Below are 12,300 nucleotides of genomic sequence, written 5' to 3'. Positions count from 1 at the left end.
TAAACCATAATTTCAGCTTTTCTTCATCCTATTTGTAAATTGAGCGTTGTTTTTATTTTAGACAAACATAATATTTTTAGGTATTGAACCTTTCAGCAAGTTTTACTTTTTTACAGTTTTTTTACTTTTGTGTTGAGCATTAGGTTTCAAAAACATTTGAAGTTTATTTTATGAAATAATAATAAGAAGAAATATTATTATTTATGCCAAATTATTTCATTAAGTATTCTTGAGTATAAGTATACCAAGTATACGAGAGACCATGTACGTGTAGTGCAGGAAGTACACTAACTGAATACTTCTGAAGACTAAATTGGAGCATTTAAGCTTACAGTAGAATACATAGAAAGTATACAAATAGTAAAGGTGAAAAACCAAATTCATGCAGCCTTAAATACAAAGGTAAACTTCAGAAACAGTTGGAATTTATCATAATACATTTATAGATATAGCTGAATGTCATCTGCAATTCAGTGGATCTGCACAGACATGCTTCATGTTACTGGAATAAAAGATGCAGGAGATTGTTTAAGGGGAAAAAGACCTTGGGTGCTTTGACATCAACCCTTTTTAGTTCAGGGCAGAGTTCATTTTCTCTGGTTTCTTTGTTTGTCAGGTGATGAGGCTCATCTTTTATCTGCTGTAGACCAAATTAGTGAATTTCACTTAAAAATGAAGATATATGTTCACTTGTAAGTGAACTCTTGTGTGATTTACTGCAGTGAAGGCCGCAATTTACCAAATATTGGTGTCTATTAAGTCATGTAGCATGGACAACATTGGTGTTCAGAAAAATATCCAGAAATCTGAAGAAACATGTCAACTAAAAAAGTTGTAAAATGTTTCTCTGGTCACTGCAGTGAGCAGGTGAACGCCCTTCTCAAAATATTCAGTAATAGTTAAAAGATGAGTAAGACTGCAGGTTTTTCCTTCTTGTGCTTTCCTCTCTCGTATCCAAGCTTGTTTTGAGAAAAATCGCCTCCAAAACAGCGAACGAGTTCGCCTTTCAGGCAGCCAAAAACTCTGCAGTCTCTCGCCCCCCCCTAGGGCGGTGGTTAATTAACTCACCTGTTCAGCGTTCTATTTAAGTCCAGGTGTGCAGCCGTTCATTCTCTTTTTTACCGCAGCGCTGCATTCGTCCCCCCACCCTCCTCCCCGGCTTCCACCTGTGGGCTCCGTTTGGGGTTTCTTACCCTAAAGTTTATGGAAATTATCTCATGGAATTGTACGGAGCCTTATGCCAATCAAAGTTTGTTAATGCCAACTAAGATGTAAATTAAGTATGTGAAATAAATGTATTCTACTGCAAGAGTTTTTGTCTGACTGAAACGAGCTTCTGTTAGATCTGCAATTTTAGGCAGTTTAGGCACTTTAGGTATTTACTTAAATTTAAATCTAGACAGACGGACGGACGGACAGACAGATAGAAAGATAGATAGAACTGTAATTTATCAACACTCACACTCACACATAACCCCCCCCCCCCCCCCCCCCCCCCCCCCCCTCACTGTAATTTCCCTCGGGTCCCTAGAGGACCTGAGCTTGGGTCTGGGAGCTTGAGGCTCCTGCAGTATCTTAGCTGTTCCTAGCACTGCGCTTTTCTGGACTGAGATGTCTGAAGTATTTCCAAGGATCTGTTGTAGCCACTCCTCCAGCTGGGGGGTTACTGCCCCATGTGCTCCAATGACCACGAGCAACACTGTCACCTTCACTTTCCATGCTTTCTCCAGTTCTTCTCTGAGTCCCTGGTATTTCTCCAGTTTCTCATGTTCCTTCTTCCTGATGTTTCCGTCACTTGGTACTGCCACATCCACCACAACGGCTTTCCTCTGTTCTTTATCCGCCGCTACATTGTATGGTTGTTTTGCCATTACCATCCTGTCAGTCTGGATCTGGAAATCCCACAGGATCTTTGTTCTCTTATTCTCTACCACTTTCAGAAATGTGTAGCACAGACAACACGTTCTTTTCCCTGTGAATTTCTTCTAAAACTAAGCCAAGTAAAAACGATCCAGTCTTGCATCATTTGTCTGAAATACTTATCTGATAAACGTTGGTCTTGGCAGTTAGACATGTTTTCTATTACTTAATTTCATTTATGTGCCGCTCTCAATCAGCTTTGACTTTTGACGGTTCCTTGGAATTCCCAGGCTTTCAGTTCTGCTGAAAGGCTTAAAAAAATTGTCGAAGTCATCAGTACACTATTCACATCTGGCTAATTGTCTCTGTCAGCCTTTATCGGGTTCTAACTGACTCATTTCAGTCAATTGATCAGTCACTTTTCAATCTAATTTTCTCAAGTTTAGTTTCTGTTTTTACCTGTTTTCATTTTTACAACTCTACATAATGAAGTTTTAAGATGTGTGCTGACTTGCAGGTTAGAAACTAAACCTGAGAACTGAAGGGAAAACTTTTTTTAAGTAAAAGAAAAGAGATTCATTTAATTTAGAATGGACAATAAAAATGTGCTATTTTAAAGAGCTACAGGGTAAGAGATGGGGTTTGGATGCTCAAAGCCTTTTCATAAAATCTAAAGGAGAGGGGTGCACTTCTGTTTTTCCAGTTTTTTTACCTCAGCAGCTGCACCAGTTTAGAACTTGAACTAGAACTGCTTCTGCATGTCTTTTTAGTTTCACTCTGTCTTTCCCGGTTTTGAAATTTTCTGATCAGATTCCACTGAGTCACAAACTTTTGTCAGGAACTGCTGTGCTCATAAATCAGTTGCAATTGATGGCATCAAATATCTTGCAATGTTGGGCTTCTTCTGTTTATTTTTAGGCAGCTGTGTAAGAAATTTACAATGAAACTATGTTCATTATAACCTTTCAAATATAATTTATTTATCGGAGCCACCACGTCTAAATGCTCATCAATGGTTTTTTGTTATATAATATTTTTGGTTTTATCTATCTGTTTTCATAATTCCTTTTTTGGTCATGGGGTTGCTGGAGCCTATCCCAGTAATTGTTATATAAGGGTGGTGTATACCATGAACAGTTTGGTGCAGAGCCACACAACCAAACACATTCACATCCAGGGACATTCTAGGATCCTCAATTACCCTCTGAAGCTTGTTTTTGGACTGAGGACCCTTTTAGGATTAAAAATAACTAATGTTTGATGAATTCTTTTTATTCTGCAGCTCCTGTCTAAAGCTTTAGTCCCATGCACTCATACAGGGTTGTGTAAAGGTTTCGTGGTTTAGTTTTGGTTATGTTTTGGTCCTGTTCTTAGTCACCCTTTATCAGTTACATCAGTTTCAAGTTAATCAGATCCAAAGCTTTCTTTCATTTTATTTAAATGCCCTCAGTCTATTTAAGTGGCTGGTTTTCAGTTTATTCTTGTTAGGTCATCTGTTCTTTTCTGCTTTGCCACCTTTTGTTGGTTCCATGGTTTTGTCATGTTTCAGTTTGTTTATTAAATGTTTTATTTTCTGTCACCATTCCTGGTCTCCTACATTTCAGGTCCTCCAACAGCAGTTTCTGACAGGTTGACCATACAGCTGCTGTGAATTTTTGGGTTTTCCGAGCCTGTGGAGGGTTCAAGAGAGGCTGTATCTTAAGGGGAGTGCAGGTGTGTCTTACAATTCCCTTGAGCCCCTTATGGCCATCTCAAGGAATGCCATGAAATGGAATGTACAATTGTCATAAGTGTGGTACATTTATTATATTTGTAAGGCTAATTGAAGTTGCACATACTTATGATGTAAAGGTGTTGTAAAGGGCCCTTACCCCACACTAGTCATTAATAAAGTTCAAGTACTGGTCCCTTACTGACCACATACGAATGCCGCACACATGGGGTGTGCACATTTTACATAAGTGCCTGTAGAACGCCCATAGAAAGGCCAACACAAACTATACTCTAATTGTCTAATTTCCTCATTTCTAACAGTCAGGAGTGCGCACTTGTCACGTGAGCACCAACTGGCTCCTTGTGAAGCATGGTTGAAAAATGTTAAAAATCCATACGACAGGCCTACAGCTCAGCTACTTCACCTTACTTAACCTCTAGTGTTGTATGTGTTCCCTGCAACTTAAAAAAAAAAGAATATTTACACTCCATGGGCTCACCCAGGGAGACAGACAGCCCATTTGAATCCCTAAGGCAGTTGTGATTGAGACTTTTGTTAGTGAGACACTGCCTCAATCATGGGACATTGTAAGTGTCTTTAACATATCTTGAAGTGATTTTGGTTTGTTAATGCAAGTCGTAAAGTGGGAGAAACTTGCAGCAGAACCATCTCAAGAGTAAAAAAGTCAGAATATATTAGTTATGAATGTTAAAAAATTGAAAGGCCTTTTTGACTGAATTACAAATAAATGCAGATACATTAATGCACAGGGTTTTTTGGGAGTTTGGGCAACAGTAATGCAAAATCAATTTCCAATAAATAGTTATCAATTTAATTTTTGTTTGTTTATTTTATTTTAAAAGAAACCTTAATCCCGGACAAGCCCCCTTTCTGGCAAAGAAGTGGTTTACTGACCAAGACGCAAAGCTAAATATTGCGCATCTTTGAATCTGTTGTCTTTTAGACCTGCGATAAAGATTCTGGATGAAACTGCAGAGCTCAGTGGTAAAGACGTTTTCTATTAGTACCTATTGATGAATAAAAAAACAAATATAGCAAACAGAAAAAGCACAAAAGTGACAAACCTATAGAATCAAATTTAAAGGTCTGTAAAGTCATCCTGGAAGAAAATATTAAAATAATTATGTTTCATTGGAAGAACATCAATCGGACCGAAAACCATTATCTACGTGACATTTTGCCCGGCAGCCCGGGGATATTTTGTGCGTGCTGTGTCTTAAAAACAGTTACACAAGGTGTGTCAGATCAGCTGTCACTCAGACGGGGGAAGGGCACATTCCTAAAGGCATGCCAGTACCAAGTAATTGGTCTTGAACATGACAGTTGGGGGGGTGTTCAGCAGTAGGGCCGCTGAGATGATGGGTTGAACCAAGACTCATCGAACAGAAACACTCAAAGCACCAAAGTGTAGGTATGAATGCTCATGGGAGGGACAGACAGTTAGAAAAAGACAAACGATCATGCTTTACATTATATGTTTATCTCTGGCTAAACCTCACCATTTAAAGCCTCTTCAGAGGAATATTTAGCCACTTGAGAAAAGCAAACAGGCATTAGGTTCAATACACTCGATGTGGACAAAGCAAACTGTTTTCTGCTCGTTCCCAGGCTGTCACTCTGCATCATTGTTTGCATGACAGACGTCTTTCACTTCAGCTACGTCAGCTGCAAGGTGAAAGAAAAATACTTTTCTTCTTCCAGTCATGCTTAGAATTTCGTTGAGGAATCTTTGGAATTGCATTGGAATCATTATTGAGCACAGAACACTGTGTCCCGTCTAGTATGATCGGTGTGTAACTGGGAGGTGTGTAGGATTGTCAGGTGTAGTTAAAAGGTCAGAATCAAGTTTGAGAATGTGCTCATTCAGGTTCACCTGATGCGTGTGACATGACTGCTCAAGTGCAAAAGCAGATTTTCAAACCCTTCTCTAAAAAATCTATTTCATTTTGAATCAATTCTGCAACTTTCACTAAAATAAGATGACCGAAAGCATCCTGATACTGATAATACAATCTTCCTCGTAATCTGATTATATCAAAGTGACTTGTCATGACTTGCTAGGCGAGATGCTGGAACCAGGAAGGAAAACACAGGTGAGCTATGAGGCAAGTAGAGTTAATTAATATCCGGCGTGGCTTGGAGTTGTGGCGGAGCTGGAAGTTGGGTGATGGCTCGTGACGTGACTGGAGGTACGGCAAAGATTCGTGGCGTAGCAGGATGAATCCGTGAGGTAAAACTGCTCGGGTAGACAGAAGATTCAGGTGTCCACTCGTGGGTCCATCAGGGGCAACGAACTGGCGATGAATACTGGTTCTGGATCTCCTTAAGTAGGTCTGGAGGCATGATGAGTAGAGTGGACACAGCTGAGTCGAATCAGAAACCAAGCATAGAGGGGAAGGGGAGGAGAGCTGCCAGAGGCACCATGACGTGACTATGGCTATAAAATCCAAATTTTTACCATTCTGATGTTTTTCAAAATAGTTTAAATTAAAGAATCCTTTTGGTTGATCCTAATAAAAAGCATCACATCATGACGTCACTTTTTTCATTCCTAAACTCCTCTGAACAATCAGCTTACAATGAAACAACAGGCCAAAACTCAGATACCACAGCTGTTAAGTGCTAACATGATACAGATTTGTCAATCTTTACCAACAAAATAACCACTCCTAAAGACGGGTCAACCGGTTGGTCTAAACGCACTGAGCACTTGATCACATTATAACAAAAGGTAAAAGCCTTCTGTCAAGCATGGTGATGAATATGTGATGATCTGGGCTTGTTTTACATAAACAATTCCTGGACAGCAGCAGCTGTTCTTCACTAAGAATAATAACCCAAGAAAACCAATTGAATTAAGATTTTGCTATAAAATGTGAGTTTTTTGGGAGGAGTTTATACTGTTGCTTTAAGGAATGATGTCATGTACTTCAGCAGGAACGTTCCGAATGACACAAACATGTGCTCTGCTTCCTCTCTTGCAATTTTTCCCATGAATTAACTGATTGAATATTTTTTAACTGATTAATTTTTCAACAGTAAAACATCAGCAGGAAAACCTTTTTCTTTATAATAACAGCTGCCATGAAGGCAATGGACAATAGAAGCCATTACATTAGTTCAGTGTTTTTCAACCAGTGTGCTGCGGCACACTAGTGTGTCGCGGCACACTGGTGTGTCGTGGGAGATGGTCAGGTGTGCAATGGAAAATTGCCCTCATTAATTGATCTAAAAACATTTACCATCTCCAGGATATCCGCTCTTTGTTCATCCAAACAGACCCTGATAAAACACTGAATAGTTAGGAATATAAAAGATCATAAAATTATTTTTTCTTTGTGTTTATTTGATTCCATTAAAGACATTTTGATAAGAATGACGGTACCGCGATTTAGCTGCAACGTCAGCTGTTTGCGGAAACGTCCTGCTCCTTTAACTGTCTCCGCCAATCATTCTTGAAGGCTTAATCACAAGTCAGCAGTCTGACCAATCAGAAGTGGTTAAAGTCTTAACTTCCTTGTTCCAATTTAGCTCAAAAAGTCGTTCAGTTCTAACAAAAATACCAGCTAAAGCTCGTCTTTAGCGGTGTAGCTTTCCACAGAATCCGGTATCAGACCGTGGAAAAAGTGAACAAAACAATGAAGCTCAGAGACGCTAGTCTTTCTGCCCTTTTGCGGCAGTTTTCACACTACATCTCCCATAATGCATTGGGTTAAAGGGACAGCGCCTGAGTGCACAATGAGTCCTTGTTAAACGTCTTGAAAACACAACAAACACACATCAAACAGTTTTAAAATTTTCTAACTTAACTTTGATTTCATCTTTTAGAAAAAACAGCTGCAACTTCCAGCTTTTTCTGCCACAATTATCACAAAAATGCATGTGAGATTGCGGGAGGGGGGATGCTGTAAATCAGTACAGACTATGAGTTTCTGCTTTTTTTTTTTTTTTTTTTGGACGCTGGTGTGCCGCGGAATTTTTGTCTAGGTTAAAGTGTGCCGTGGCTCAAAAAAGGTTGAAAAACACTGCATTAGTTCATGTACAGGTTTGATGACTGTTTATATCAGGATTTGTGTCTCTCCTTCAAACTTATTTTTCCCCATGATCCTTTGGAACCAGGTTGAACATTTGCCTGGCCTTTCTTGTAGAGATATTGAAATATAATTTCATGTAATTAAGTTCAGCTTGAGACATTTTTCTTGCCTCAAGACCTGAGAGATAGATGTCCGATTTCATTTTCGTTTCACTGAAAAGCTGCGCTGGACATCACTTCTGACCCAACCAACAACTGTTAAGAAGCAACACAATATATAAAAAATACAAGAACAAATTTTAATTCCCTATTGTTGCAGAAGTGTAAGAAAACGTGCACACGCTCAGTTATTATTATTTTTGTGTTCTAAAATTAAATCAAAAACACCACCACTAGCAGGCTGTCTCCATTGTAATAAAGTATGGAGACAGCCTGCTTCAGCCATGACTGTCATGGTTTTAGGTTTTTCTGCTTTTGTGTTCAAGTTGTTTTTTGTTCTGTGATGTTTTGAGTTAACTTCCTGTTTTATTTTGTAGTATTTCCTGTTTTGTTGTCATTTCGAGTTTTACCTTGCCCCATCAGTCCTGAGTGTTTCCACCTGTGTCTTGTTGCCTTGTATGTATTTAAGTCCTGTCTTTCCCTTCCTCCTGTGCTGGTCCATATTGTGTTGTTCCCTGGTTTAGTGTTTTGAGTGTTTCGAGTCTCTAGCCTGCCGTATGCAGTGGTTTTGTTTTTTGTAGTTTTGTTTATTAAAGCCCTGTTATCCTGCAACCTCCTGCCTCCTCTCCGCGCCTGGGTACGTCCCCTACCATTCCCCATAACAACCTCAAAAGAGGTTAAAGCAGCTTTTTTTGTGAACGATGATCAAAATTGTCACACAAGCTCCTGAGGTCAAGACACACAAAGTAAATGCTGTATACTATATACAACAGTTTTACACCTCTATTAAAATTTAGCTTAGTCTGTTTAGTTTAGTTTAGCCATTACCTGTTGAATTGTAGGACTTCATGTTCTTTATAATTTCATGTTTATTAGAAAGCCCATTGAGATGACTACTGTTGTAATATTGAGCTTTAGAAATAAAATCGAATTGAACTGAATTGAATTAAAGCCCAAAGCACTTTATAGTCCCATACTCACACACAGTGAAGCTATGGCGCCAAGTCAATAAGGAAGATTTACTTCATCTTTAGGTATGCTGGGTTGATGATTCTTTGCTCTGTGTCATCATTTAGTCCTCCCTCACTCTGAGCCAATATTTAAAATGCCTCACAGCCAATAACAGTCAAATTCCTGCCTTTATCCCTTGTGCTATCTTAGATGACCCCACCCTTACTTTGACGTGTTCTCCCTACCATGACAAAGGTGGATAAAGGTGGAAAGATTTCATGTAATCCATGGAAACTAGTGAAGATCACAAATCATTGAAGAAAAAAGGTTCAGCGCACTGTCTAGTGCAGGGGTGGGCAATTCCAGGCCTCGAGGGCCGGTGTGTCTGCATGATTTCAAGATAGCCTTTCCCTACCCATGGCTGATTACCTGGTTCAGGTGTGTCCAGCCAATAATCTTGCCCTACTCATGGCTGATTACCTGCTTCAGGTGTGTCCAGCCAATTAGAACATGCCAGAGCAGGGTATGCTGGAAAACATGCAGGACTGCGGCCCTCAGTGCCCACCTCTGGTCTAGTGGGTCTAGATGACCCAACTCCCAACGTTAAAGTGCCTAGGATAGCACAAGGGTTACATTCATAGAAGTTTGTATATCTCCATTCCAAACATTTTCTGATCCACCTTTGCCCTGTTCATCTCCTGGCTCTTTGCCTCAGAGTGACAGAACCACCATCAGCGTCTAAGCTCTGAGGCCTCTTCAAATGGTCTGAAGTCATCACAAACATGCAAGATGTCTCCACCCCAGAGCCCAGCCGCCAAAGACTACGGACTATTTCATGCACAAATTATATTTTCCCATTAAATCTCTCAGTTACCCTTTCAAGATCTCTCCTTATTGAACTGATGGCAGCTCCGCTCCCAAGCAAGGCACCAACCTGTAGCCACCAGGAGCAACGTGGAGTTAATGTCATGGTGCCTCTGCTAGTCCTCCTTCCCCGCCCTCTCTGCTCTGCTCCTGACTCCACCAGCTGTGATCAATTCACCTCTGTTGCTCAAAAGGAGACCCAGCTCCAGTATTCTATGCCAGTTCGTTACCCCTTATGGTGACTTTGTCTGGTCCAGTCTGCTCATGTCTAACCTGGGTTTGCCTTGCCACGAAACTAACGTTGTTTCCCTATCCCAGGATTCACTGCCACGAAGGTCACCTGTGTGGAAGTAGCCTACAGCTTACCTGTTTTCCTGTGGCCGCGCTACTACCTCCAGCCACGTCACGAGCCACGCTCCAGTCCGGATCATCATTCTGCCAAACTCTCTATTCTCTATTAAGAGATTAATCTCTACTTACCAACAACTTACCTGTTTGATCATTCTGGGTTCCAGCACCTGGGTCTGTCACTCCTACGTATTATGACAGTTAAGTGTCTTACCTAATGACACTTTGGCACTAGCACAATGTCACTTAACCTGTGACCTCCCGACTAGAGGTTGACTGCTCTACTTCTGCCTCACTGACGCTCCAGACTGTGGTGAAAAGTTGGAATTAGGGTAAACACATCCTAGCATAGTGCTAATGATGCCGTCATGGCAACCGTAAACAATGATTGTTGAGGAAAACTGAATTTTTATTTGAACCTGTGTCCAACTATCCTCACTGCTCCCAAACCCTCAGTAGCCTGTATTATAAGGCAGCACCATCCTGTGCCCTGGATGTTGATGCAATTAAAACACACACTCACTACTTTTCTTTTTTCTCCCCGCCAATACAACGTCACCCATGTGCTAAAGTAAAAACCTAATAAATAGGAACATTTTGGAAAAGACTGTTTAGGAATCCACTGTGTTCTGAAAATGAAAACTTGGCTGATTCATGAAAAATACACTGACATACATTTTTTTCAATGACAAATTGTTGAAATGGAATGCATTGGGGTCTATATTTGCCAATCTTGTGAGCCTTAATCCAGTGTTCCAGAGACTCCTGGGAAATTTCTCGGCGCTGGATTTTCAACTTGTGGATTTGGACACTCCGACAAAATGGTTAATGCTCTATAAAGTGCACTAGCTGAGTTGTAGTGAGGGAACACAACCTCAAAGCTTAACCTCTTAAGATCTGAGCTAACGTTTGAGCTAACAGAATTAACTACTATGGTAATATACCCCAAATTGTGATCTCCACGCATGTTTTAAGAGGTTAAAAAACAAAAATCACATCAGTCCGAAAAACAATACAAAATTATTGTGGATTTATCTCCTTTGTTATGGCCACCCTTTGCAATCAAAGTCAGACGTCTTCAGTACAGTGAGCAGGTAAAATGATCTAGAACCTGCTGTTGTGATGCTAAACGCTGTTGTCAGCAAGAACACAGCTGCAGGCATGAGCCACGGGGCGCTAATGATAACGATTTAAATCTTTGAGCTACAGGTTGAACGATTTTATATGCAAATTCTGTTATGAACTCTGCTCGTGGGATTTCCCTGAACTCAGCCTTAACAAGGAAGTCTGGTTAGGAGTTTATAGTAGGATAATCCTTTCTGTTAGTGTGGATTTAGGTCACAAAGGCCTTCAATTCAGTTCTGAAGTCAGAGCGACGTGTTTCAACACTAACCTGCCTGAACGGAGTTTGTTTTCTAATGCTTCCAAAACTGATCAAAGCCTTTGTGAGCTACTTTCACTCGAGCGCGCTCAGTGAGAGTTTCTCTTTGTGGAGAACAAGGATCAAAGAGCACCTTAGTGCCCCCCCTTCCCAGAGCTAAGGCGGAGGAATGTAAAGTCACTCAGGTCAGGCCGCTGTTGGGTACTGAACCCTTAATCAGAGGCTGATTGCTTTTGTTTTCCACTGTTCTGTCAGTGCATCCCCCCTCCCCCCCTTGAGGCATCCACCTCTTTGTCAACATTTGACTAACAAGTCAGCTCGGACCTCGTCCAACACTCCTGCGAGCGTCAGAAGACATCTGTGGATGGCTGACGGAGCAGCACGCCGTGCAGAAACAGGCTCTGTGGCATTCTCACTTTACAGCAGAAATCATCTGCCCCAGACGCTGGCAGCTACGCCCTTAGCTTCAAGCTTCTCTCAGGATTCGAACGCTCACCAGCCTGAGAGGCCATCCTCCCCAGAGGGCGTGGGTGTCTGATGACAGTAAGTGGCACAGCAGTGTTGTTGGCTGTGTTTGCTTGGCTGACTTGCTTTGTGTTTCTGCTTAATTAACAACCTTCGCACCATTGGAAACCAGTTATTGGACAAATTCTGCTTCCAGTTTGTTTTGCTTCAGCTTATTGGATCAGATGACCTGAAGTACACTGAAAAGCCGCTAGTGTCGCACGGAAACTTCAAACAGTTCGCCTTTGGAAGGAACTAGTCTAGACCGAGGCACTGTTTGAGCAGACTCCATGAATAACCACCACATCCTGTCTTTCTCTTGCACTTGTTTGCTCACAGGAGGAGTCATTAGATAAACAAATTCACTTTCATACAGTCTTTGCAAATTCACCAAAGCAGCTCTTTGTGGACAGAGTCTGCAAACAGGAAAAGATTTGGAGTTTAAATAAAATAATTTGATGTATC

General features: G+C 40.9%; 1 protein-coding gene across 1 annotated transcript in view; it reads left to right on the top strand.

Annotated features, from left to right (window-relative positions):
* The first annotated feature begins 11,515 nt into the window (after positions 1–11,515).
* The window catches only part of krt222 (keratin 222), a 28,160-nt gene continuing 27,375 nt past the window's right edge, over positions 11,516–12,300 (top strand). The window contains exon 1 of the mRNA XM_020712817.3: positions 11,516–11,874. Within this exon, the coding sequence (XP_020568476.1) occupies positions 11,869–11,874 (6 nt within the window). The 5' untranslated portion in view covers positions 11,516–11,868. The remainder of the gene's footprint in view (positions 11,875–12,300) is intronic.

The sequence above is a fragment of the Oryzias latipes genome, chromosome 1, assembly GCF_053564925.1.
Source record: "Oryzias latipes strain Hd-rR chromosome 1, Olatipes_Hd-rR_3.1".
Lineage (NCBI taxonomy): Eukaryota > Metazoa > Chordata > Actinopteri > Beloniformes > Adrianichthyidae > Oryzias > Oryzias latipes.
This window is presented reverse-complemented; position numbering and strand designations above follow the sequence as displayed.